Source organism: Sceloporus occidentalis, unplaced genomic scaffold, assembly GCF_023333645.1.
Source record: "Sceloporus occidentalis isolate IW3139 unplaced genomic scaffold, rSceOcc1.0.p SCAF_1, whole genome shotgun sequence".
Lineage (NCBI taxonomy): Eukaryota > Metazoa > Chordata > Lepidosauria > Squamata > Phrynosomatidae > Sceloporus > Sceloporus occidentalis.
This window is the reverse complement of record NW_028316981.1, coordinates 162,895-189,874: the sequence shown is the minus strand read 5'-3', so window position 1 is coordinate 189,874 and position 26,980 is coordinate 162,895. Positions and strand designations below refer to the sequence as shown.

The following is a 26,980-nucleotide window of genomic DNA, read 5'->3' as shown; positions in this document are numbered from 1 at the left end:
CAAGAAATCGACTGTAATGCTAGCAAATAAGGAACTCTAGTAGACATCCATATGGTTACCTTTTTTATGAATTACAATTTGGATTATCAGGTGCCATCTTTGGCTTTTGCTGATAGATTTTCCTTCTGTTCAGGTCAGGCCTGAATACAATGATGTAGCACTTGGGGAGGAAAATACAGCCCAGGAGCCCAGCGCTGGAGGCCAAGATGGAGAAGACCTGGACGGCCACCATGTACTTTCCCTTGGTGCTCAGGTAAGTGGGCACAAAGGAGACCCAGACACTGCAGAAGACCAGCATGCTGAAGGTGATCAGCTTGGCTTCGTTGAAGGCCCCTGGCAGCTTCCTAGCGAGGAAAGCCACAGTGAAGCAGATGGCAGCCAGGAAGCCCAGGTAGCCAAGGGAAAGGTAGAACATGGTCACTGAGCCTTCATTGCATTTCAGTAGGATCTCTCCAGGCTGGGAGTTCATGTTTGAGTCTGGGAAGGGGGGAGAGATGCTCAACCATGTGATGCAGATGACCACTTGAACCCCAGAACAAGAAAGGACAGTGGCATTGGCCAGACCCTTCCCTAGATGCCTCCTCATCCGGTTCCCAGGCCTTGTGGCCAGGAAGGCCAGCACCACCAGGATGGTTTTGGCCAACACAGATGAGATGGCAATTGAGAAGATGAGGCTGAAGGCTATTTATCGGAGGAGGCAGGTGATCTTCTGTGGTCGGCCAATGAAGAGGACAAGAAGGAGAGCAGGAGGGAGACCAGGAGAAGATAGGAGAGATCCTGGTTGTTGGCTTTGACTATTGGAGTTTCTCTGTTTTTAAGGAAGATGCCAAAGAGCAAAAGGGTGGTTGAGGAGAAGAAGAGGGCTAAGGACCCAAGAACGATCCCCAGAGGTTCTTCATAGGAGAGGAAGGTTGTCTCCTTGTAGAAACACTGATCCATGTCTTGGTTGGGATGCTGGTCTTCTGGACACTTGGTGCAGAGGTCTGCATCTGGAAATATAAAGGGGCTCCAATCATGTCTCATTTGCACCCATCAAGTGTGTTTTGGGATTCTCTCCCTGGATTTAGGGAAGGAAGACTAGGAAGGCAGTGTGGACAGGGGTGAAATCCCTCCTTAGATTCTGACAGTGGAACCCACTCCTTCGGAGGTTGGAGGAGAGTGGAGGTTTCTAAACAGAGGCAGGAGGCAGGAGGGCCATCTGTTCCAGGGAGTCTTTGGATCGTGTCTTCCTGGGTAGAGTGGATGGCCCTGATTTTTTAAAATTTTGGAGTGTGTGGAGTCACTCTGATCTCAGACTGACCTCCTATGGACCCGCCATTTCTCCGAAGTGAGGAGACCAGGTAGGCAACTTGCAAAGGAGGGGACAGGAGCCCTAGGAATAATATACTTGGAAATTCTCCACATAATAATAATAATAATAATAATAATAATACTGTTTATTTGTATCCCGCTTTTCCTTTTCCGATCAAAGCGGGTTACAGGAGCACGGCAGTGTGCAAAACATTCCAAAAGCATACACATCTAAAAACGCGAACGGTACAATCAAACATATTAAAAACAGATTAAAAAACCTACCAATTAAAACCATAACAATAGCTAGTAAAAGCGCAAGTGCATCAATACATCGGGGGGAGAGCGGAAGTTAAGCAGTTGCTAAATGGAAAGCCATCACCTCCAAAACCAACACAGTGCTGACTGTTTCTTTTCAGCCTCACACTTGATGGGCTGGTGATCAAATCAGGCACCCACCTATCTATCTGTTTGTCTTCCCCCGATTGCGTCAGATCCAAATACATTGATGAGGCTGTCTACACTTTGGCTTAAGAAAGCCCAGGCAAATAAACGCCTTTTTCTAGGCTTTGGCCAAACCATTAAGCTCATCGCTAGAGGCTACATTTTGCCAAATGAACCCCTAGATTTGCTCACTCTGATGTGCTACTTTCAGAATACAGCTTGGCTCCACGCCTGACTGAACTCTGATTTTGGCTCCCTCAGCCATTTCTCCCCACATTTCGGCGTCCGTGTTTCATCCATCATCCACTTCAGCATTGGACTCCCAGAGATGCCTTCGGAAGTGAGTATCGCCCGTAGTACTGCCTCTCTCAATCTATTCCTGCATTTCCCTCCTTTACTTTTGTTGAGTATTGAGTGTGTTTGTGTATATGCCCTTTGCTGTGTGTTTGTTTTTCCTTTTAATAAATATTTGGACTTGAACTGGAGAAGCCAGTGTCTGCGTCAAAGAGATTATTTGGTCCTTTGGTATACATCAAGGGACACGGTCTTGCGAGGGCATTGTTACCCCTCCCTCTCGGCAATTTGAGCTAATTAAGAAATTCCCCTAATTAAGAGACTTCCTAACAGGGGTTTCTCCCAGCTCTAAGTATTTTGTTCCTTTGCAGTCCATATGACTCTTCTATGGGTCTGAAACATGGGTCACCTATCGCCAACACCTTGAACGCTTTCATCAGCGCTGTTTACGCACAATTCTAAATATACACTGGACTGACTATGTGACAAATGTTGCTGTCCTCGAGCAAGCAGGGATCACCAGCATTGAGGCCATGCTACTGAGGACGCAGCTGTGCTGGGCAGGACATGTTTCTAGGATGAAGGACCATCGCCTCCCCAAAATAGTATTCTACGGTGAACTCGCCACGGGTCAGCGTAAGAGGGACGCCCCAAAGAAAAGATACAAGGACTCCCTGAAACAACATCTCAGGCTTGGCCAGATAGATCACCAACAATGGTCTGCCCTGGCCTCACATCGGGAGGCATGGAGACGCACTATCCATGACGCTGCAGCCTTCTTCGAAAGCTCACGCTGAACGAGCCTCGAAGAGAAACGACAACGCAGAAAGAACCGCAACCTGGAAACATCACCCAAGGAGACTTTCTGCTGTGCTTTCTGCAACCGGACCTGTTTATCCCGAATTGGCCTTTTTAGTCACCAACTCGCTTGTAGAAAGCGCGGGATGAGTCCTTCCTGAATCTTCGTTCGCGAAGCAAAGCCAGAGAGTTAAATGTATATGTATGTGTTGGTGTATAGTCTTACTACATTTCTCTTTCTGAGTGTGCGGTCATCTGTTTTAGAAAGGCATCATGCAATTCCTCCGCCTGACTTGGGGGTCTGTAGTAGACAACCACAATAACATCCCTGTTGTTTCCCTCCCCTTTAATTTTTATCCAGATGCTCTCCACCTGGCTTCCAGGATTGATGTTCTGGATCTCTTCACTGGTGTAAATGTCCCTGACATATACTGCTATTCCTCCTTCTTTCCTGTTTGGTCTGTTTCTCTTAAAAAGGTTACACCCCTGTATTCCTACTTTCCAATCATGAGACACATCTGACCAGGTTTTAGTGAGGCCTATTATATCATATTTGCTTTGTTGTACTAGGAGTTCAGGTTCATCTTGCTTATTTCCCATGCTCTCTGCATTAGTGTAGAGACATCGTAGAACATGAGTCCTCTTTACTTGCTTCCTGTCTAAGATGTTTTGCAGCCCACTGTTGGGTCCTTGCACTATTTGGCTTGTTCTCTTTATGACAGTTTGGCTATTTTAGCCCTTTTGACTTCCAGCTTACTGTCTCTCTCCCCCACATAATTAAGTTTAAAGCCCTCCTGCTCAAATTCTTGCGACTGTTGGCAAAAACATTTCTTCCAAGTGGCGTGAGATGCAACCCATCCCTTGCCAGAAGTCCCTCCTCATGGAACTTCAGACCATGATCCAAAAATCCAAACTGTTCTCGACGGCACCATCTATGGAGCCAGTTATTCACTTCTGCTATTTTCCTCTCCCTTCCTGGACCGTGTCCTTCGACTGGCAGAAGAGACGAGATGACAACCTGTGCATCCATTCCTTTCAGCTTCCTACCAAGCGCTTCGTATTCCCTTCTGATGTTCTGAAGGCTGTGTCTTGCAGTATCGTTGGTTCCCATGTGGACCAAAAGGAAGGGGTATTGGTCAGTAGGCTTGACCAGTCTTGTCAGCCTCTCTGTCACATCACGGATCTTTGCCCCTGGAAGACAACACACCTCTTGAGACATCTTGTCAGGCCTACAAATCACTGCTTCTGTACCAAATTAGGAGGAGAAGCTAATACCCAGAAGAGAGGATCAAAATTCAAAATAACTTTAATAGATGAGAAAGCTGGGCCAAAGATAAGGGAGGGAAATGGGGATATTGGGGTTTGTATGAAGTTTTAATTCTGTAACCTGCCTCGATTGTCTTTGACTTAGAGGCGAGGTATAAATAAAGTATTCTTATTCTAATTAAAATGAATTTCAACACAGAGAAATGTATGGTACTGCATTTAGGGTGGAAAATGAAATGCATAGATATAGGATGGGGAAACCTGGCTGAATGAAACTACATGTGAAAGGGATCTGGGAGTCCAAGTAGACCACAAGTTGAACATGAGTCAATGGTGTGATGCAGCAGCTAAAAAGGCCAATTCAACTTTAGGCTGCATCAATAAAAGTATAGTGTCTAGATCAAGGAAAGTAATACTGCCTCTGTTAGGGTTAGGGTACACACTGAATACACTGTATTCATGTCCCATCTGGAATCCTGTGTCCAGTTCTGGGCACCATGATTCAAAAAGGATGTTGACAAATTGGAGCATGTCCAGAGGAGTGCCACTAAAATGGTGTAGGGTCTGGAAATCATGCTTTATGAGGAAAGACTTGGGAAGGTGGGGATGTTTAGCCTGGAGAAGAGAAGGTTAAGAGGTGATATGATAGCCCTGTTTATGTTTTGGAAGGATTGTCATATTGAGGATGGAGCAAGCTTGTTTTCTGCTGCTACAGAGATAAGAACATGGAACAATGGATGCAAGCTACAGGAAAAGAGATTCCACCTCAACAGTAGGAGGAAGCTCCTGACAGCAAGGGCTGTTTGACAATGGAACCCAAGCCCTCAATGGAAAGTAGTGGAATCTCCTTCCTTGGAGGTCTTTAAGCAGAGGCTGGATGGCCATCTGTCAATGATGCTTTGACTTCCTACATGGCAGGGGGTTGGACTTGATGGCCCTCGTGGTCTCATACAACTATTTGATTCTATTATTCCGTCCAATAAAGCAGCCATAGTCAGCTGACATTCAATTAAAAATAATCAAAGGAACTCCTCAAAGAATTTGTGGAGTTAAAACAAGCCTCAAAGAGCAAACGTACAAATAAAGGCAAAGTCCAATAGCAAAAGTCCATGGGATCAAGCCAAAGGGTGAAACCAAGAGCATAGTCGATCAGTCCAAGATGGTCAAGGGTTCCAGAGAAGTAGGATGATCAGACAGTCTGAGAACCAAAGGTCCAAGCCGATAAGACAAACGGAAGGTCAGGAAGCAGTGTGCTTTCACCAGCAAATTCACATGGCTTCTGACCAAAGCTCTGTCGTCTTTCCCAGACTTTTATCATCAGCCCTCATTAGTGCAGTGGTCTTGATAAGCTGGCATTTTTCATAAAGCCTCCTCAAGCCCCGGAGGCACACCCTTTCTGATCTTCTCTGGGTGAATAATAATAATTATTATTATTATTATTATTATTTGTATCCCGCCTCTCCCTGTGTTGGATCAAGGTGGGTAACAGCAAGGCAAAAAACAATATAAATCAAGCACAAATGACATCAAAATTCAATTAAAAGCAGCTAAAAACAATAAAATATCCAACATCAGACAATAACAATAGCATCAACAAGGAAGACATCTGTTTTTATTGCCTTCTTAAAGGCCTCCAGAGATGTAATATGGCGAATCTCCTCTGGCAGGTCGTTCCAGATTTTTGGAGCGGCAGCAGAGAACGTCCTCTAGAAAGTTTTTACCAGTCTGGTTTTCTTTGACGGCAATAGATTCCTCCCAGAGTGTGAGAAGGATTATATGGGAGGAGGCGTTCTGTCAGGTAAGCTGGACCCAAGCCATGTAGGGCTTGATAGGTAATAACCAACACCTTATACTGTGCCCGGAAACTAATGGGCAGACAGTGTAGGGATTTTAAGATAGGTGTAATAGAATCAAATTTGGAACCCCATGTCATCAATCTGGCTGCCATATTTTGGACCAATTGCAGCTTCCGAACATGGCATGAGGGTTGCCCCATGTAGAGCACATTACAGAAATTAAGACGAGAGGTTACCAGTGAATGTACAACCGTTTCCAGGTTCTCCTGTTCCAGGAAGGGTCATAGTTGGCGTATCAGCCGAAGCTGATAACAGGCAGTCCTGGCCGTCCCATCCACCTGAGATGAGAGTTGAAGCAACAAGTCCAGGAATACCTCCAAGCTATGAACACAGTCCTTTATGGGAAGTGTGCCCCCGTCCAGGATTGGAGAGTTTATCCCCATACCTGGATTAGGATTGCCTATAGCGAGTACCTCCGTTTTATTTGGATTCAGTTTAAGTCTATTTTCCCTCATCCAATCCATTATTGACCTCAGACAGTCATTCAGAGGGGAGATGCTCTCCTTGGTCACTGAAGCAGTCCGAGACATGGAGAACCATATTTGGGTGTCATCAGCGTACAGATAACACCCCGGCCTATGTCTCCAGATTATTTCACCCAGCGGCTTAATGTAAATGTTGAATAGCATTGGAGACAGTATTACACCTTGAGGGACGCCCGATTTGAGCTTCCTCTTGGCTGAACAGCTGTTGCCACGTGACACCATCTGGAATCTGCCAAAGAGATAGGACCACAACCATTGCAAGGCAGTGCTCCTGATTCCCAATTCCCTCAGGCGTTCCAGAAGGATACTATGGTCGATGGTATCGAAGGCCGTTGGGAGGTCCAAGAGCACCAATGGGGCCATACTTCTCCTGTCAATGCCCAGACGGAGATCATCGTTCAAGAAGAAAAGCCAGAGAGAGAGAGAGATAAATAATAGTGGTGATAGTGGGCATCCCTGTCTAGTTCCTTTTTGAATTTGTTGGTGTTTTTTTTTGGAACATTAATTATTATTTTTGCGTCTTGTTTATTATATATTGATTCTATCCATTTCACAAAGTTTCCCCCCATTTTCATACTTTTTAATACTCCAGTCATAAATTCCTAATTTAGATTACCAAAGGCCTATTCAGCGTCGAGAAATATTAAGGCCGCTTGTTTATCTGGTCTTTATTCAAAATGTTCAATTATATTAATTATATTTCTGATATTGTCTTTTATTTGCCTTTTGGAGAGAAAACCTGATTGGTCCTGATTTATCCAACTTAATAATATTTTTTAAAATCTTTCTGCTAATATTCCCACAAAAATTTTATAATCTGAATTTAATAAAGCTATAGGTCTGTAATTTTTTAAGTTTTCCATATCATTTTCTTGTTTGGGGATTAAAGTTATATATGATGATTTCCATGAGTCTGGAATTTTATTTTCTACTATTGCATTCATTATTATTTGTATTGGTCTTTATTAGATTTTCTCCTAGTTTTTTATAATATATTGCTGGTAATCCGTCTGGAGTTTTGCCTTTCTTCATTTTTCCAATAATATTCATAATTTCATTTATGGTTATTGTTCTATTCAGCTCTTCTCTTTGTTCCTTAATAATGCATTTAATCTTTTCTTATTTGAGAAAGTTTATTATGTCGTTCTTATTGATTATTTTCTTTGAGAATAATTCTTTATAGTAGTTTTGAAATACTTTTTAAATCTGATTTTGTTCTGTGTATATTCTTCCCCCTTCTTTTATTTTCCAAGTTGTATTCCTTTCTTTATTCTTTTTTAATTTCCACGCTATCCATTTTCTGGGTTTATTTTCCATTTCAAAGTACTTCTGTCTTGTAAATCTTAATTTAGTCTCCATATCTGCTACCATATTTAAAGAGATTTGTTTGTGAAGGAAATGTATTTCTTCTACTAATATCTTATTATTTGGATTTTCTTTCAGTTGTTTTTCTTTTTGTCTTATTTCTTGTATGAGATTTTCCAGTTTTCTTCCCCCTTTTTTCTTTCTTTTGATGTTTATTGAATAAAGAAGCCCCTCATGACTGCCTTAGAAGTGTCCCACTACTCTCGCTTCTACTTCATTTTTTATAATCTCTTTGTCCCCCTTTAATTTCCAAAGTTATAGGACAAGGGTCTGAAATTAATCTGGGAAGTATGTCTATTTTGCCAATTATAGGAACTAATGATGAAGAGGTCAGGGACATGTCAATTCTAGACCATGATCTGTGATGGTCTGAGTAATATGTATAGTCTTTTTGTGTTCCCAATTTTTCTCTCCATATATCCATTAGAGCCAGTAAATTTTTCATTTCAAAAAAAGATTTAGGAAGTTTGCCTTGATTTTTTCTAACTTGTTTTTCTGATTTCCTATCTTGCTGTGGGTCTATTACCCCATTCCAGTCTCCTAACATAATCCTCTTGGCATAGTCAAATTGTAATACATTTTTTTTTCACATTTTGGAAGAATTTTTCTTTATTTTCTGTTGGTGCGTATACTCCCACTATTAAAATTTTGTCTTGTTGCCAATCCAATTCAATTCCTGTATATTGACCTTTTGCATCTTTAAATAGCTCTTTTGCTTTAATTTTTTCATTCACGTAAATAACTACTATATAATATAACTAAGCTTGCAGTTTGAGTGATCTCATCCGGCAGGCCGTTCCCTAGTCTGGGAGCCATTGCAGAGAAGGCCCTCTGGGAGATAGCAGTTAGTCTGGTTTGATTCCTCCCAGAAGACCTCAGTGTGCGGGGTGCATTATATGGGAATAGGCGATCCCTCAAATAGGTTGGACCCAAGCCATGTAGAGTCCGGAAACTGATAGGCAGCCAGTGAAGAGATTTTTGGACAGGTGTTATGCAGTCACTCCTAGTTTTTCCGGAGACCAGCTTGGCTGCCATGTTTTGTACTAGCTGAAGCTTCTGGACTAGGCACAAGGTTAGCCCCATGTTAGCGCATTACAGAAATTGAGTCGTGAAGTTACCAATGCATGTACTACAGTTCCTAGGTCGTGAAGTCGAAGGCTTTCATGGCCGGCATCCATAGTTTTTTGTGGGTTTTTCAGGCTATGTGGCCATGTCCTAGGAGAGTTTCTTCCTGACGTTTCGCCAGCATCTGCGGCTGGCATCTTCAGAGCCCGAAAAACCCACAAAAAACTATAGTTTCTAGGTCCTTTATTTCCAGGAAAGGACACAGCTAACGTATCAGCCAGAGCTGATAACAGGTGCTCCTGATCATCACATTCACTTGGTTCATCATGTGAAGCGACAGATATAGGACCCCCCCTCCCCCCAGACTGCGAACACAGTTCTTTGTGGAGAGCATGACCCCATCTAGGACTGGAGGTTGCAACCCTATACCTGGTTTGGGGAGCCCTACTGTAAGTATCTCCATTTTGTCTGGACTCAGTTTGAGTTTGTTTTTCCTTATCCAAACCATTGCCGCCTCAAGACACTGATTGAGGGGAGAAATGCCATCTGTCATCATAACTGCTGACCCGGACATGGAGAAGTATATTTGGATGTCATCAGCGTACTGATAACACCCTGCCCCATGTCTGTGGACGATTTCTCCCAGCGGCTTTGTATAAATATTGAATAGCTTTGGGGACAGTATGGCACATTGAGGGATGCCACATTTAAGCTCCGTTTTCGAGGAGCAACTGTCCCCAAGCATCACCCTCTGGAAACTACCCGAGAGGAAGGACCGGAACCACTGGAGTGTAGTGCCACCGGTTCCTAACTCTCCCAGGCGTTCCAAGAGGATGTCATGATCATTGTATCGAATTCCACTGAGATGTCTAGAAGCACCAACAGGGTCACGCTTCCTCTGTCGATGCCTTAACGAAGGTCGTCAGCCAGAGCAATCATGGCAGTCTCCACCCCATATCCTGTCCTGAAGCCGGTTTGAAATGGGTCTAGATAATCGGTTTGATCCAAGATGACTTGGAGTTGAAGGGAGACAACCCTCTCGATCACCTTGCTCAAAAATGGAAGGTGGGATACAGGCCTGTAGTTTTTGGAAAACTATACCTTGGATATTAAGGAACTTAAAGTTCAATGGAACAAAAAGCTTAATTCCCTTGTGCAAATTACCTGATGGAAGTGTCCAACTTCTTTGGACCTCACAAACATGTTTTCTCTCCAGCTGAACACCTGCGCTTGGAGAATTCAGGACACGGCAGAGATAATTATTTTCCCCTTTATAATTATCTTGATGATTTAGTTTTCTTTTTGCTAAAGTTGTAGAGTTTTCCCCTGAGACCCAGAAGTTATGCATCAGAATCTGATGCAAGAGGAGCCAATTTCTTGCCATGAGCCTGAAAGAGAGGAAGGATAAATACAGAGACCTAAGGGACAAGTGACTTAAGGGAGGGCAGGGGATGCCACTAGAGTTTCTCCTCTTGGTGGCATTCAGATCCTTTGGATCAGAAGACCAGAACTGGGCTCCCATCTGAAGGGTTGCTGACTTGCTTTTGCCCAGAGCAGCCAGGATTCAGATGCCGCAGCACCTTCAGGGCCAGCATGATCCTGATTCTCCTGCTGCGCCTCTTTCTCCATTCCTCTGCCACATGGGCCATCATCCCAAAGGCAAAGTGCCTTCTGAATTTAGGAAGAGATCCACCAGACCTTTGCAGTTTTTACAGGCCGGGAGAGCAGCTCATTGGAGGAATCTTGCCTACTTTTAATACTGCGGTTAATCTTGACTCCTTTGCAGTCTCTCCTTCTATCCACATGAAAAGGTATTTAATTGCGCGGTGACAGAAATGGTGTGCCAGTCCACCTGGAACGAATTTAGGAGGCCTGGAGGAAAGGGGCATTGGGTACTGGCCTGGACCTATCTCTGACCTTTATTTTTATGGGATGGGTGGTGTGAGCAAGGACAAGATGGTCCATCAATTAATGTCCTAGTCTCTGGAGCAGACAAAAATGCTAGCTCCATCCTCTCTATGATATCCCTTCAGATATTATCCTATCAACTCTCTAATCCATTTTCCTTCCTACAAGCTAAATCTACCCAGCTCCCTTAGTTGTTTCCCTTGTAAATATCCTTCCTGAATGGTAGTTCTTCATCTCCCAAGCTTCTCCCTTTCCGTCTATTCTTTTAGCTTTTCAGTTCCCAGCCTGAGCCTAGCAAAAGTCCCGGCATTAAGAGTTTCAGACTCTTCTGTCTCCATCGGTGCAAAACACAGATGCGCCAAGACTGACACCCATCTGCCCAAGCCTTTCTCATTCGGATAGTCAGCTCAAGTGGGACAAATGCCTCAGGTTACAGAAATGTGGTATGTTTTTTACCTAGAGGATGGTACAGCTGGGGTTTTCTTTTCTTTCTGTATTTACAGCAGTCTAAGCCCACTTCAGACTGACAGCATGACCTTCTGGCTTGCCATTCAGGAGATCAACCAGAACCCCAAACTCTTACCCAATGTCACCTTGGGATACAACGGCTTTGACAACTATTTCAATGCAAGGATCACATATGATCTCTTGCTGGATATGCTCTCGGTTAAAGGTCAGAACATCCCAAACTACAGCTGTGGAAGACAGAAGGAACTGCTAGCAGTTATCGATGGGGCCGATTCTGAAATCTCCATCCATATTGCAAACATGTTGTCCATCTACAAAATCCCTCAGGTATGGCTCACCATAGAGGGGCTTAGTCCTGATGACTGTGTAATATATTTGTTGTTGTTGTTTGTTGTTAACTGTCCTTGAGTTGATCTTGACCCATGGCAACCGTATGACTGAGACATCTCCAAGACCCCCCTCTGTCCTCCCCTGCTCTGCATAATCCCTGAAACCCCCCAAAACCCTTGGGACCCCCTTCGGAGAGTCCCTCCTTATCAGTCTTTGTAACAGCTTTATGTCAAAGGAGTCTCTTTCCACGTTGTTTGATTTCTTCTCTCTTCTAGGTAGACCAGTCTCGGTTTCCAGTCTTCTTGGACATCCTCCAGAGACTTTGTTGACACTTTCTGAGATAGACTATCCATTTCTAATGCCTCATACAACTTTACCAACCAATCTTCTTCTTATAGATTCATAGAATCATAGAGTTGGAAGAGACCGCAAAGGCCATCCAGTCCAACCCCATTCTGACATGCAGGAAAACTCCATCAAAGCATCCCCGACAGATGGCCATCCAGCCTCTGCTTAAAGACCTCTAAGGAAGGAGACTCCACTACACTCCGAAGGACTTCCAGTTCTGTGCAAATGTGATACGCATTGTGCTGGTCATGTAAAAACAGATTTTTTTTGTATTTTTTTTCTAATTCTGGTCCACTTAGCAGTCTAGGTTTTCCCAATTATATTATTTATGTTTCTCCAATATGATTTTGCTTTTTTGCATGACCACCAACAGTGGTAAAAAGTCCCAGGTTCATTGTTACATTTCCAACATCGGCTAGAATTGTTTTCCATTATATTTTTGCTAATTTAGCAGTCTAGGTTTGGTCATTTTGGCTTCTTCCAGGGAGATTTCTGGCTTGATCTGCTCTAGGACCCACTTTTTTGTTCTTTTGGCTGGTGTTCATGGGATCCTCAGCCCTCTTCTCCAGCAACACATCATCTCAAATGCATGGATTTTCCTCCTCTCTTCTTTCTTAACGGTCCAGCTCTCGCATCCATCCATGCTAATAGGGAATGCAATGGCTTGTACGATTCTGACTTCTGTGCTCAGTTGTATATCCTTGCATTTTAGGATCTTCTCTAGCTCTTTCATAGTTGTCCTTCCCATTCTTAATCTTCTTCTGATTTCTTGATTGCAGTCTCCATTCCTGTCAATGTTTGACCCCAGGAATGGGAATTCTTTTACTATTTCTATTTCTTCCTTGTCTAGGTTGAACTTGTGAAGGTCCTCAGTGGTCATTAGTTTGGTTTTCTTTATGTTCAACATTAAGCCTGCCTTTGCACTTTCTTCCTTGATCTTCTGTAGTTGTTCCAAGTCTGTGAGGTTTTCAGCTAGTACTATGGAGTCATCTGCAAATCTTAGATTGCTGATATTCCTTTCTCCTATTTTCACGCCTCCCTTATTCTGTGTCCAAACCTGATTTTGTTGTAATATGTTCTGCATACAAGTTGAATAGATAGGGCGAAAAGACCCCTTTGCCAATTTTTACTTTGCTTTGACAAACCCCTTCCTCTTCATGAATGTAGGGAGCAACTCTTCTTCTCTTGTGTTATACATCTTTTCAGCATCAACCCCTTTCCTAATTTTTAAAATTAAACTGGATGATAAATCTTGGGTTTAATATTGCTTCTTAGAGAATGAATGCAACCTTGCATGAAAGCCAGGTGAGCAAGTAGGAACATGCCAATGCTTCCAGGAACGTTGTTAAGTCTCTGAGCAGCCAGGGAAGCCATAGTAAGGTACTCTGCTGATCTGACCCTCAACCGACAGAGAACAGCTGAACCACTTCACTACGCTGGTAAGAGAAGAAGGAGAAGAACCCTTGTAGAAGCAGCTTCCATCTTCCTGCCACAACTGAAGTCAAAAGCCTTATTCAGTAAACCTGTAGTTCTAGGGATCTGCTATGTCTTGGCTTTCGTTATGTTGACATTATTCCAAGACTCTAGAATTGTTCCAGATTTTAAGCCCGAGTGCATTGTTCACTGAAGTGGTAGCAGTGGTTGATCCTCGGGACATTTATAACAAACAGCTGATGATCCATCTGGGCCTGAGTTTTTCTAGATTTAATCTTCTAGATTAAATTCTTGTGAGCCTTCAAGTCCTTTCTGACTCATGGAGGCCCTTTGACAGGGATCACTTGGCAGGTTTCTTCAGAGGGGCTTTGCCACTGTCATCCTCTGAGGCTGAGAGAGTGTGATTTGCCCAAGGTTTCATCCTGGCTGAGCCAGGATTTGAACCCTGCATTCCAGGGTCATAGTCCAACTACTACGCCTTATTTATTTTCTACAGTAGATAATGCTCATTGAAAAGAGAAGCATAATAATTGTGGAAAATCTTTTTAATTCTTTTGATTCTTACTCTGTCAAAGATTAAATCTTTTTCATCTCAACTCTTCAGGATAATTTTTTTTGCTATGATTTTTCTCACTTTGGAAGCTAACCATCTTCTTGGTTTATCTGCATGTTCATAAAATCATAGAACTGGAAGAGATCACAAGGGCCATCCAGTCCAACCCCATTCTGCCATGCAGGAACTCTCAATCAAAGCATCATTGACAGATGGCCATCCAGCCTCTGTTTAAAGACCTCCAAGAAAGGAGACTCCACCACTCTCCGAGGAAAGAGTCTGTTCCCTTTCTGTCAGGAAGTTCCTCCTAATGTTGAGCTGGAATCACTTTTCCTGGAACTTGCATCCATTGTTCTATGTTCTAGTCTCTGGAGAAGCAGAAAACAAGCTTAAAACCGCATTGGTCTTTTTAGCTGCCACATCACACTGTTGACTCATGTTCAATTTTGGGTCTCCTTGGACTCCTAGATCCCTTTCATACGTAGAAGTCTCCTTAAGCCAGGTGTCCCCCATCCTAGATCTATGCATTTCATTTTTTTCTACCTAAGTGCAGTATCTTACATTGCTCCCTGTTGAATTTCATTTAGTTAGCTTTGGCCCAGCTGTCCATTCTATTCAGGTCATTTAACCTCTCTAGCAAGCCTGAGTTCATTCTGTGCTTTAGCTGTTCTTACTTTAACCTTACATGTGCTAGGTATTTGTTTAAATTCAGATTTGGTGATTTTACAAATCTCATTTTTTAAACCTCTAGAACTCTGTCCATAGAAAGTTGTTTCTGAAGTATCCCAATTTCACTCAAAATTGTTTTTCAGCTGAAGTTTCTATCAGTTTTTTCTTTATCCTAGATTACATCTAGAAAAGTGATGGAGAACCTTTTACAGACCAAGTGCCCAAATTGCAACCACTTATTTATTGCAAAGTTCCACGTCCCTCTGGCTTTCTAGTAAGAAACTCTGGCAAACTCTGTGCTAGGGCGACAGCATGTGTGCCCACAGGGAGGGCTCTGAGTGCCACCTCTGGCACGTGCGCCATAGGTTTGTCATCACTGACTAGAATATTTCATTCCTTCTCTTCTTTGATTCTGCATTTTGCTGTATAAAGAAGCCTCTCATAATGGCTTCAAAGCACTTCTCAAATCAATTTCTTATTTCAGTTAATTTCAAAGAATTCTTTAAAGGTGAGTGGGTTTTTTTCCTTATAAAGAACTTGCTCATTAAAGTCTTCAGTTAAAATGCCTGTTTTCTGTAACGTTCAATATTAAAGCATCTAGATCGTGATCAGAAAAATGGCTGGGTAAGACATTTGTTTTTTGAATTTTATTTCCAAATAGCATGGAAAGTTAAAACATGTTAGTCCTAGAAAAAGATTTCTTTCTTTCTTTCTTTCTTTCTTTCTTTCTTTTTTTAAAAATGTAAAATCCTTAGCTTGAGGGGTACAGAAGCAGTGGTTTGTGGGCATGACAAGATGTCTTGAGAAGTGTGTTTTCTCCCTGGGGCAAAGATCTTTGATCTGAAAGAGAGGCTGACAAGACTGGTCAAGACTACTGACCGTTACCCCTTTCTTTTGGTCCATGTGGGAACCAATGATACTGCAAGACACAGCCTTCAGAACATCAAAAGGGATTACAAGGCGCTTGGTAGGAAGCTGAAAGGAATGGATGCACAAGTTGTCATCTCATCTCTTCTCCCAGTCGAAGCACATGGTCCAGGAAGGGAGAGGAAAATAGCAGAGGCTCCGCAGATGGTGCCTCCAAGAACAATTTGGATTTTTGGATCATGGACTGCGGTTCCATGAGGAGGGACTTCTTGCAATGGACGGGTTGCATCTCACGCCACTTGGAAGAAATGTTTTTGCCAACAGTCTCAAGAATTTGATCAGGAGGGCTTTAAACTGAGTTCCTGAACCACAGAAAAAGAGCTAACAATAGCACTATATGTCAGAGACATATAACAAGATGAACTCGAACTCCTAGTACAACAAAGCAAATATGATATAATAGGCCTCACTGAAACCTGGTGGGATGAGTCTCATGATTGGAATGTGGAAATAGAGGGGTATAACCTTTTTAAGAGAAATAGGCCAAACAGGAAAGGAGGAGGAATAGCCTTATATTTCAGGGACATTTACACCAGTGAAGAGATCCAGGACATCAATCATTCAGAAAAGAGAGATGAAGTGATGGGCGACTTCAACTACCCTGATATTTGCTGGAAGTCAAATTTTGTTTTTTTTTAAATAAATTTCAGAATATCAGAAAAAATGGACAGAAATCAAAAAAGATTTAAGAAACTGGCAATGCTTTTCTGACTATGCCTGGCTTCTCCTTTCCATTGTATAACAAACTCCAGGAGAACATGATCACTTCCACCTAAGGATCCCACCACTTGCACCCCATTAACCAAGTCATCCTTGTTGGTTAGGATCAGATCTAAAATAGCTGACCCCCTTGTTGCCTCTTCCACCTTTTGGACCATGAAATTGTCTTCCAGGCAAGTGAGGAATCTGCTAGACCTTGAGGATTTGACTGAGTTTGACTTCCAGCAAATATCAGGGTAGTTGAAGTCGCCCATCACTACTACATCTCTCCTTTCTGACTGTGTGGTCATCTGTTCTAGAAAGGCATCATCCAATTCCTCCGTCTGACTTGAGGGACTGTAGGAGACTCCCACCATAATATCCTTGTTGTTTCCCTCCCCTTTAATTTTTATCCAGATGCTCTCCACCTGGCTTCCATGATTGATGTCCTGGATCTCTTCACTGGTGTAAATGTCCCTGACAATTCAATTGATGACCAGGTTTGCTCTTCAGGAAAGGCATGCTGGAAGAGATGGGTCTTGACAGCCTTTTTAAAGCAGTCTAAGCTGTTAATATGATGGATCTCCTCTGGAAGGCCATTCCATAATCTGGGAGCGGTGGAGGAAAAGGTGCTCTGGGTGGTTGCCGTCAATCGGGTCTTTATAGGTTGCAATAAATTCCTCTCAGAAGACCTGAGTGTGCGGGCAGATTATACGGAAGGAGAGGATCCCGTATATAGGTTGGACCCAAGCCATGTAGGGCTTTAAAGGTCAAAACCAATGGGCAGCCAGTGGAGCAATTTTAAGATCGGTTCTATATGGTCACTTCTGTTTCTTTCCAGTGACCCACCTGGCATGTCTTATCAAATGAGTTTTGATTTTTCCACCAATGGCTCCCTAAGAAGACATCAACTCTTTTTATTTCTTACTAGGTTAATTATGGATATATTTCCCCTGACCTTCATGACAAGACCCAGTTCCCTTTTTTCTATGGGATGATTCCCAAAGGAGAAACCTTGTACCCGGGGATTGTTCTCCTCCTGCTGCATTTTGGATGGACCTGGATCGGCCTCCTTGCTCCAGACAATGACAACGGAGAAAGGTTTGTGAGGACCCTGACGCCTCAGCTCACCCGCCATGGGATCTGCATGGCCCTCTCGGAAATGCTCCCACAAATGACTGTCGCTAAACTGACATTCACCTCTCATCTGCTTCACAGGTGGAGACAAGTCAAGGTCTTGGTCTGCTATGGAGAAACTCGCTCTTTACTGAACAGTGTAGTCTTTCTAATCTTTTTTTATGAGCAGGCGGTAAAGTCCACTGAAGGGAAAGTCTGGATCACCACAGCCTTGTGGGACCTCAGCCCAAGGTTCTCCCATCGCAATATACATTTCCAGCAGAACCAATTGTTCTTGTACTTCTCTATCCAGATGAACAGGAGGCCCAAACGTGACCAGATCAATGATCACAACCCTTTCTCCTACCCAGCTAATCCATTTAAGTGTTTCTATTCAAAGTATGTGCGGTCTGTGAAAAGCCGAAAAAGATGTGAGCAGACGGAGGACTTGCCCCTTCACTTGCTTGAAGACCACCTGACACGAGACGACAGCCACAATGTCTACTACAGCATCCTGGCCATGGCCCATGCTTTGCATGCTGCGCTCTCAGCCATGTCCAAGAGAAGGACAATCACAGGCAGCAGAGACAGGTTGGGCCTTCCCCAACTACAGCCATGGCAGGTATTTCCTTTTCCATCACAGACCACTCTAGAGCAAAGAAGAGTCATCTTTTGGTTGGTTTGTCTGGACCAGAATCCCCCAGCCAACGCCAGTTTAGTTCTGGGAAGGGAATGGGGAGGGAGGAGGCCTCATTCTTTGCCCAATGATGGCATGCCTTCATCCCTCCCAGGCTGCAGGGTTTACTGGAAAGGGATTGTGGCTTTCGAAGGAGAGGTGAATGGACATTCAGCCCCTCTCTTACCTAAACTGTGGAACACAACCTTTCCTAACTTGGTACACACACACACACTGGCATTTTATTGAACGACAGGTTGCATCACCCTCACCTGCCATCCACTCCAAGATATCCCTCCTGGGTCAGTAGTGGATGCCTTGCTTTTTCTGGGACAAGTAAGTTTCCATCCCTGAGCTCTCCAGAAGGCGATGGGGCAGAACCTGGCAAACGGTTTCCCCCAGCTCCCCTTAACCTGGTCCTTTGGAGATCGGTTGGATTACAACCCCTTCATCCATATTTGTAACCCAACACTTCTGAAAATGACCAGCTGGGAGAGACTGGTCCAGTGACAAAGTAACTGATACATGGATTTGTAATTGGTTGTCCAGCCAAACACAAAGGGTGCTCAACAACAGCTCCTTTTCATCCTGGAGAGAAGTGACCAGTGGGGTCCCACAGGGCTCTGTCCTGGGCCCAGTGCTATTCAACATCTTTATCAATGACTTGGAGAACAGAATTGAGAGCATACTTATCAAATTTGCAGATGACACCAAACTAGGAGGAATAGCTAATACTCCAGAGGACAGGATCAAAATTCAAAATGACCTGACTAGACTAGAAAGCTGGGCTAAGCTAACAAAATGAAATTCAATATGGAGAAATGTAAGGTACTACACTTAGGACAGAAAAATGAAATGCACAGATATAGGATGGGGGACACCTGGCTGAACGAGATTTAGACATCTGAAAAGGATCTAGGAGTCCAAGTGGACCACAAGTTGAACATGAGTCAACAGTGCTTAGAAATAGTGCCACTCTATTCGGCTCTGGTCAGGCCCCACCTGCAATACTGTGTCCAGTTCTGGGCATCACAATTCAAAAAAGACATTGAGAAACTGGAGAGTGTCCAAAGGAGGGTGACTAAAATGGTGTCTGGAAATCATGCCTTATGAGGAATGCCTTAGGGAGCTGGGGATGTTTAGCCTGGAGAGGCGAAAGTTAAGAGATGATATGATAGCCCTCTTTAAGTATTTGAAGGGATGTCACATTGAGGATGGAGCTGACTTGTTTTCTGCCGCTCCAAAGAATAGGACACAATGGAGCAATGGATCCAAGGTGCAAGAAAAGAGATTCCGCCTCAACATTAGGAGGAACTTCCTGACAATAAGGGCTGTTCGACAGTGGAATACACTCCCTTTGAAAATGGTAGTCTCCTTCTTTGGAGGTCTTTAAGCAGAGGCTGGATGGATGTCTGTCAGGGATGCTTTGATTGAGAGTTCCTGCAGGGCAGAGGGTTGAATTGGATTGTCCTTTTGGTCTCTTCCAACTCTGTGATTCTATGAGTCTATGATCTCAACACTAGATATCTGTAAATCTCTAAGGGAATATGAAAGGAATGGAAATGAAAAGCAGGGAGGAGGAAGAGAAAGAGGAAAGGGAGGAAGAGGAAAAGTAGAAGAGGAATATGAAGGGGAGGAAACAAAAGAACGTGTCTAGGGACCAAAAGATCCCACCTTTAGGGTCTCCTGATTGCACTTCATCGGAGAACCCAAATAGACCATACTAAGATAACCAAGACTTCTCTTTGTCCTTCCAGCTTCACCCTTTCCTGAGAAATGTTGGGGTCTACAACGTGTCCATGGATGGAGTGTACTTGGATGCAGATGGGGAACTGGCTGCCAACTTTGATATCTGGAATATGGTGGTGTGGCCCAATGGCTCAGTTGCCAGAGGAAAATTTGGGCATCTGAAGAGGCAAGAATCAGCAGCCCAAAACCTCAAGATTGAGGAAAGTGCCCTCATGTGGCTCAGAGGGATGAACCAGGTGAGGAAAGGGGAGCGTTCAATTTGGTATCAGTTCAGAACTCGAGAGTGTTAATGTATAGAGTTGTATGAAGATGTTCAGATGTGACAAAATGGAAATGATCATTCACTTTGCAGAAGCCTGGAATTGGCTGGATCATAGAATCATAGAATCGTAGAGTTGGAAGAGACCACTAGGGCCATCCAGTCCAACCCCCTGTCATGCAAGAAATCCAAATCAAAGCATCCCTGACAGATGGCCATCCAGCCTCTGTTTAAAGACCTCCAAGGAAGGAGACTGTATCACCCTCCGCGGAAGGAGTGCATTCCACTGTCAAACAGCCCTTACTGTCAGGAAGTTCCTCCTAATGTTCAGGTGGAATCTCTTTCCTGGAGCTTGCATCCATTGTTCCGGGTTCTGTTCTCTGGAGCAGAAGAAAAGAAGCTTGTTCCCTCCTCAATATGACATCCCTTCAAATATTTAAACAGGGCTATCATATCACCTCTTAACCTTCTTTTCTCCAGGCTAAACATCCCCAGCTCCCTAAGTCGTTCCTCATAGGGCATGGTTTCCAGACCCTTCACCATTTTTGTCGCCCTCCTTTGGACACATGGCTCCAGTTTCTCAATGTCCTTTTTGAATTGTGGCGCTCAGAACTGGACACAATATTCTAGGTGGGGCCTGACCAAAGCAGAATACAGTGGCACTATTACTTCTCCTGATCTAGACACTATACTTCTATTGATGCAGCCTAAAATAGCATTGGCCTTTTTAGCTGCCGCATCACACTGTTCACTCATGTTCAACTTGTGGTCTACTTGGACTCCTAGATCCCTTTCACACGTAGTTTCATTCAGGCAGGTGTCCCCCATCCTATATTTGTGCATTTTATTTTTCCGCCCCAAGTGCAGTACCTTACATTTCTCTGTGTTGAATTTCATTTTGTTAGCTTTGGCCCAGCTTTCTAGTCTATTCAGGTCATTTTGAATATTGGTCCTGTCCTCTGGGGTATTAGCTATTCCTCCTAATTTGGTGTCATCTGCAAATTTGATAAGTATGCTCCCAATTCTGTCATCCAGGTCACTGATAAAGATGTTGAATAGCACTGGGCCCAGGACAGAGCCCTGTGGGACTCCACTGGTCACTTCTCTCCAGGATGAAAAGGAGCCATTGTTGAGCACCCTTTGGGTTCGGCCGGTCAACCAATTACAGATCCATTTAACAGTTCCTTTGTCTACCCCACATTTTACAAGCTTGTTTGCAAGAATGTCATGGGAAACCTTGTCAAAGGCCTTACTGAAATCAAGATATACTATATCCACAGCATTCCCTTCATCTACTAAGCTGGTAATTTTATCAAAGAAAGAGATTAGATTTGTCTGGCATGACTTGTTTCTCTGAAACCCATGTTGAGTTTTTGTGATTATGGAATTGCCATCTAGATGTTCACAGACTCTCTGTTTAATGATCTGCTCCAGAATCTTTCCTAGAACTGATGTCAGACTAACTGGACGGTAATTGTTGGCATCCTCTTTTTTCCCCTTTTTGAAGATGGGGACAACGTTTGCCCTCCTCCAGTCTGCTGGGATCTCTCCTGTTTTGCAGGAGTTTTCAAAGATTATTGCCAATGGCTCCGATATTACATTTGCCAGTTCTTTTAATACCCTTGGATGGAGTTCATCTGGTCCTGGAGACTTAAATTCATTTAGATTAACAAGGTGTTCCTCTACTATCTCTTTACTTATTCTGTGCTGAAATTCCCCTATTCTGTCCTCTGCTCCATTATCCTCAGGTTGAGCACCCTTTTCCTTTTCTGAGAAGACTGAGGCAAAGAAGGTATTGAGTAATTCTGCCTTTTCTCTGTCCCCTGTTAACATTTTGCCATCCTCTCGACGCAGTGGCCCTACCATGGAGCTGGGACTTAAAGCAATAAGTGATGTCCAAGGTCACAGTGTGTGCCAGAAGCACGTAGCAAGATGTAAATATGCTGTGTCATCTTTGGATGGGGGAAAGTATTCCAAGATGCACAGGAACTTGTACAGGAAGGGGCTGGGTAAAGTGGCCACAAGGCAAATGTGTATGTAAGCCCAGGTATCCAATTGTACAGTTTGTGCGGTTTGTAGTTGGTGGATGGTGTTAGTATTGTTCTCGCGTGTGTCTTTGCAACAAATAAACAGTGCCTCTTTGGAGATAAGCCAGGCTTCATTGTGCTTTCATCTGGCTGCTGTTTTCCTGCCATGCTCCAGCAGCCTGCCGGTTGTTTATCTTCACACAAGCTTCCGAGTTTACTCTGCGCATTCATGCTCGCATCAACAGAGAGGAGGGTCAACAAGTCACCCAATGGACAGTTTCAGGAGAACACAAGAGAACACTGGGCACAAAGCAGCTCCACCTGCAGCAAAAATTAATTACAGAGCAACATGTTTCTCTAATGCAAGAGAAACCTTCGGTTGTTAACTGTCTTTGAGCTGTCCTTGAATCACGGTGACCCTATGGATGGAACACATCGAAGACCCTGTCCTCCAGGCCTCTGCTTAGATCCTGTAGCTTCTTGCCTGTGGTCTCCCAATTTGAATCTAGCCATTTGGTGTGTGGTCCTCCTCTCTTTCTACTCCGCTTCACTTTTCCTACTCTTCTTCACTTTTCCTAGCATTATTGTCTTTTCTAATGATTCGTGCCTTATCATGTTTTGCTCAATATATCACAGTTCCAATGATAGCCATGTTTAAATTCTTGAAGGGATGTCATATTGAGGAGGGAGCTAGCTTGTTTTCTGCTGCTCCAGAGACTAGGACCTGGAACAACTGGCAGAAAAGACAAGATGACAACTTGTGCATCCATTTCTTTCAGCTTCCTACCAAGAGCCTTGTAATCCCTTCTGATGTTCTGAAGGCTGTGTCTTGCAGTATCATTGTTTCCCACACAGACCAAAAGGAAGTGGTATTGGTCAGTAGGCTTGGCCAGTCTTGTCAGCCTCTCTGTCACATCACGGATCTTTGCCCCAGGGAGACAACACACCTCTTGAGACATCTTGTCAGGCCTACAAATCATGGCTTCTGTACCCCTCAGCAAGGAGTCCCCCACTATGACCATACACCTCCTTTGAGGCTTAGCAGCGACTGTTCCCTCAGGTGGGACTCTCAGGCTCCCCTGCTCTGTCCCTGAAGTCTGTCCATGCTGCTCTTCTTCATCCTCCTTGATAAGGGAAAGAGCTTCGAATCGATTCTCTAGCTGCAAGCTCCCAGAACAATCCCTTCTTGGCCTACTTCTCTGTCTGACATTCCTCCAGCTGTCTGCCTCCTATGTATATGAAGTGACTTCCTCCGCCCCAGCAACGTCCAAGATCATTAGTTCCGTTCTGTCCAGGAAATCCTCTGCTCTCTAATATGCTGAAGTGTAGCTACTCTAGACTCCAACTGCTGTACTTTCTCCTCCAAGAGTGCTACCAACTTGCACTTGGTGCATGTGAAGTTCTCCACTTCTGTAGGCAAGAAGACAAACATCACACACGTGTTGCAGTTGACTGCAGTAGTTTCCTCAGTGTCCATATTGCGAAGTCTTTAGTAATCACTGAAACAGGACTGTTGGCTTCCTCCTCAAAAAATCCTCTGGTAAACACCAATGTTGAGGCCCTGATGACCTGTCCTTTTTGCCAGTCTCTGGCAGCAATCTAAATCTACTGGGAGGGTAACTTTATAGGAATGTCCCGGCTGCTAGCTTGTACTTAAGGGCAAGGTTCTGACTAAAGGTTTGCTCCTCACCTGCCGCCTTTACTGTATATTTCTTTGGATTAAAGAAAATTAACATTAAAAAATTTAACCGCGCGCAGCTCTGGGAGGAGTTATATAGAGCTAGTCTGCTAGCTCCAACCCCTCATCAACAAGCAAACTCTCCCAGAGTTTTTTTTAAAAATCACACTCACAACTCAAAATGGCTGCCCAGCTCCTTCTCTCCTCCTCCTCTCTGTGGCAGGAACTGCTCTGGAAAGGCTCTGGGAGGAGTTATATAGAGCTAGTCTGCTAGCTCCGCCCCTAGTGACTCACAGATGTGACTCACTGAAGCTCCACCCCCTCAGCAACTAGCACACTCTCCTAGAGTTTTAAAAAAAATTCAAACCGTCATCACTCAAAATGGCTGCCCAGCTCCTCCTCTGTCTGCTCTTGCAGGAACGTCCTGGTCAATGTGTGATCAAAAGTATGGGAACTCTTTTAATATTTTGATTTCTTCATTATCTAGGTTGAATGTAAAGCCTGTCTTTACACTTTCCTCTTTGACCTTCTTTAATAATTTTTCCAAGTTTCTGATGTTTTCTGCTAGCAATATGTTGTTGTTTGTGTATCTAGGATTATTAACATTCCTTCCTTCTACCTTTACTTCTCCTTTTTCCAAGTCTAAGCCTACTCTTTGTATGATATTTTTGGCATAGAAGTTGAACAAACAGGGTGATAGTATGCAGTCTTGTCTGACTCTTTTTTTCTATGGAGAAACATTCTGTTTCTCCATGATTCTATGATTCCATTCTAACAGAGACAACTTCTTACTCTAAGTACAGATTTCTCATCAGGACTGTCAGATGTAGTGGCACTCCCATGTCTTTAAGAGTGATCCCTAGTTTTTTGTGAGATATGCAGTCAAAGGCTTTGCTATTGTACTTTTGCTATGTGGTCCCTAGTGTCTCTGCCTTTCTGAACCTCACCTGCACCTCTGGGATTTTTTCTCTATGTTTGGTTGTAGTCTACATTGCAGATGTTGTGGTATGGAGCAGCACTGAAAATGTTCATATGTGGCAGAGAAGCTAATGGACACTCACTGCCCTTGACCAGGAATTGGTTGCAGCTGTGGCTCTAGACAGCAGGTGATTGTCCAAGATTGTTGCAGAGTGTGCCAGAGAGCAGCACGTAGCACTTATGTAAATATGCTTTGCTATTTGGAATGGTGGACAGTAATCCAGGTAACACAGGAAATTGTACAGGAAGAGGTTGAGCTAGAGTGCCACATGGCAAAAGTGTATATAAGCTCAAATCATGATTGTACATTGTGGGTTTGAAGTAGTAGGAGTTTGTCTGTGTAGCTTTGTTCTTGCATGTGTGTTTGCAACAAGAATAAACAGTGCCTCTTTGGAAATAAGCCAGGCTTCGGTGTGCTTTCGTCTAGCAGCTGTTTTCCTGGTGAAGCTCCAGTCTGCCAGTTTATCTATCTACTCACAAGCTTCCAAGATCACTCTGCTTATATCTCTGCATATTTTCACAACAGCAGAATGTTAATATGCTGCTTAAAGGTAGGGCCAGGACTTCTGTCTAATCCAGCTATCAAAACCTGCGGCCAAAGCCATTTTTCCTGCATTGATCTTGAATCACTTTCCTTCTCATCTAAAGGCATCAAAATAGATTAGATCTGAAGGGCAGACGTGCAGAACCTTATAGCCATTTCCCAATATTTACTACTCATGTTTTTCTGCAATGTGAATTGAAAATAGGTTTTTTGGAAGGCCTCAGTGAGCAAAGGGGGGAAGCCACCAAGGCTGCCCTCTTCACCCAAACCTACATATAACCTCAAGGCCAACCCCCTGGGAACAGGAATCATCTGATGGTTCAGCTGTGTCTTCCTTTCCCAGATCTATGGCTCATTGCCCTTCATTTCTACTCTTAACTCTTTTCTCCTTGATCTTCCTTCTCTTCATTGGTAGAGCCTGCCTCATGCCAGGTGTGTGGAAAGCTGTCAACCCGGATTGCACAAAGCGGTTCGGGAAGGAGAGCCCATCTGCTGCTACGACTGTCTTCCATGCCCAGAAGGGACCTTCTCTGCTCAGAAAGGTAGGAGCCTCTTTCCAAGATTCACTGATTCTTAAAGACTGTGGGATGAAGATAGTTTCATAATGACATTCAGGAGATAGAAGCACGATCTCTCTTCTCCCTCAGTAACAAACAAAGGTCAGAATCAAACTGATGTTGGGAGGGAGAGAAATTGTCCCTTTAGAAGGGTTAAGAAAGAAAGGAGTGTATAGTAAGTGGAGACGTGACAGTTCTTGGTTAAAGAAAGGATCTTCCATATGATCCAGTGGAGGACAGAAGCAGGTGATGTCAAAATCACTCTTTTGGTTCTACATCTTTACAGATGCAGATATATGCTCCCAATGTCCAGATGATCAGCACCCCAACAACGACCACAATAAGTGTATTCCCAAGGATATAAACGTTCTGTCCTATGCAGAACCTCTGGGGAAAATCCTGGCCTCCTTTGCCCTCTTCTTGTCCTTAACCACCTGCTTTGTCTTAGGAATCTTCATTAAAAACCACGAAACTCCATTGGTCAAAGCCAACAACCGGAGCCTCTCCTACCTTCTCCTTGTCTCCCTCCTTCTTTCCTTCTTGTCCTCCTTCCTCTTTCTTGGCCGGCCAAGCAAAGGAACCTGCCTTCTCCAACAAACAGTTTTCAGCATCATCATTTCAATTGCTGTCTCTTCCGTTTTGGCTAAAACCATCACTGTGGTGTTGGCCTTCCTGGCCACAAAGCCTGGGAGCAAAGCAAGGAGCTGGTTGGGGAAAAGTCTTGCAAACTCCATTGTCATTTGCCCTGCATTTGTCCAATTTCTCATCTGCTCCATCTGGCTTGGTGTCTATCCTCCCTTCCCTGACTCTGATATGTACTCCCAGCCTGGAGAAATCATTCTCAAATGCAACCAAGGGTCTGTGGCCATGTTCTGCAGTGCTCTTGGCTACCTGGGCTTCCTGGCGGCCATCTGTTTCACGGTGGCCTTCTTAGCCAGGAAGCTCCCAGGGGCTTTCAATGAAGCCAAGCTGATCACCTTCAGCATGCTGGTCTTCTGCAGCATTTGGATCTCTTTTGTGCCTGCCTACCTGAGCACCAAGGGAAAGTACATGGTGGCCGTCCAGATCTTCTCCATCTTGGCCTCCAGCGCTGGGCTCCTGGGATGCATCTTTATTCCCAAGTGCTACATCCTTCTCCTGAGACCAGACCTGAATGTTAAGGAGCATCTAATGACAAAAACTAAACATGACATCTGA

At 43.9% G+C, this 26,980-nt stretch overlaps 1 protein-coding gene across 1 annotated transcript; it reads left to right on the top strand.

The window, feature by feature from the left end:
* The first annotated feature begins 1,305 nt into the window (after window positions 1–1,305).
* Window positions 1,306–26,980, top strand: LOC149320275 (vomeronasal type-2 receptor 26-like). Its single transcript, XM_089499313.1, has 4 exons — window positions 1,306–1,340; window positions 11,275–11,566; window positions 25,642–25,768; window positions 26,070–26,980. The coding sequence occupies exons 1-4, from the start codon at window positions 1,306–1,308 to the stop codon at window positions 26,978–26,980; spliced, it is 1,365 nt and encodes a 454-aa protein (XP_089355439.1).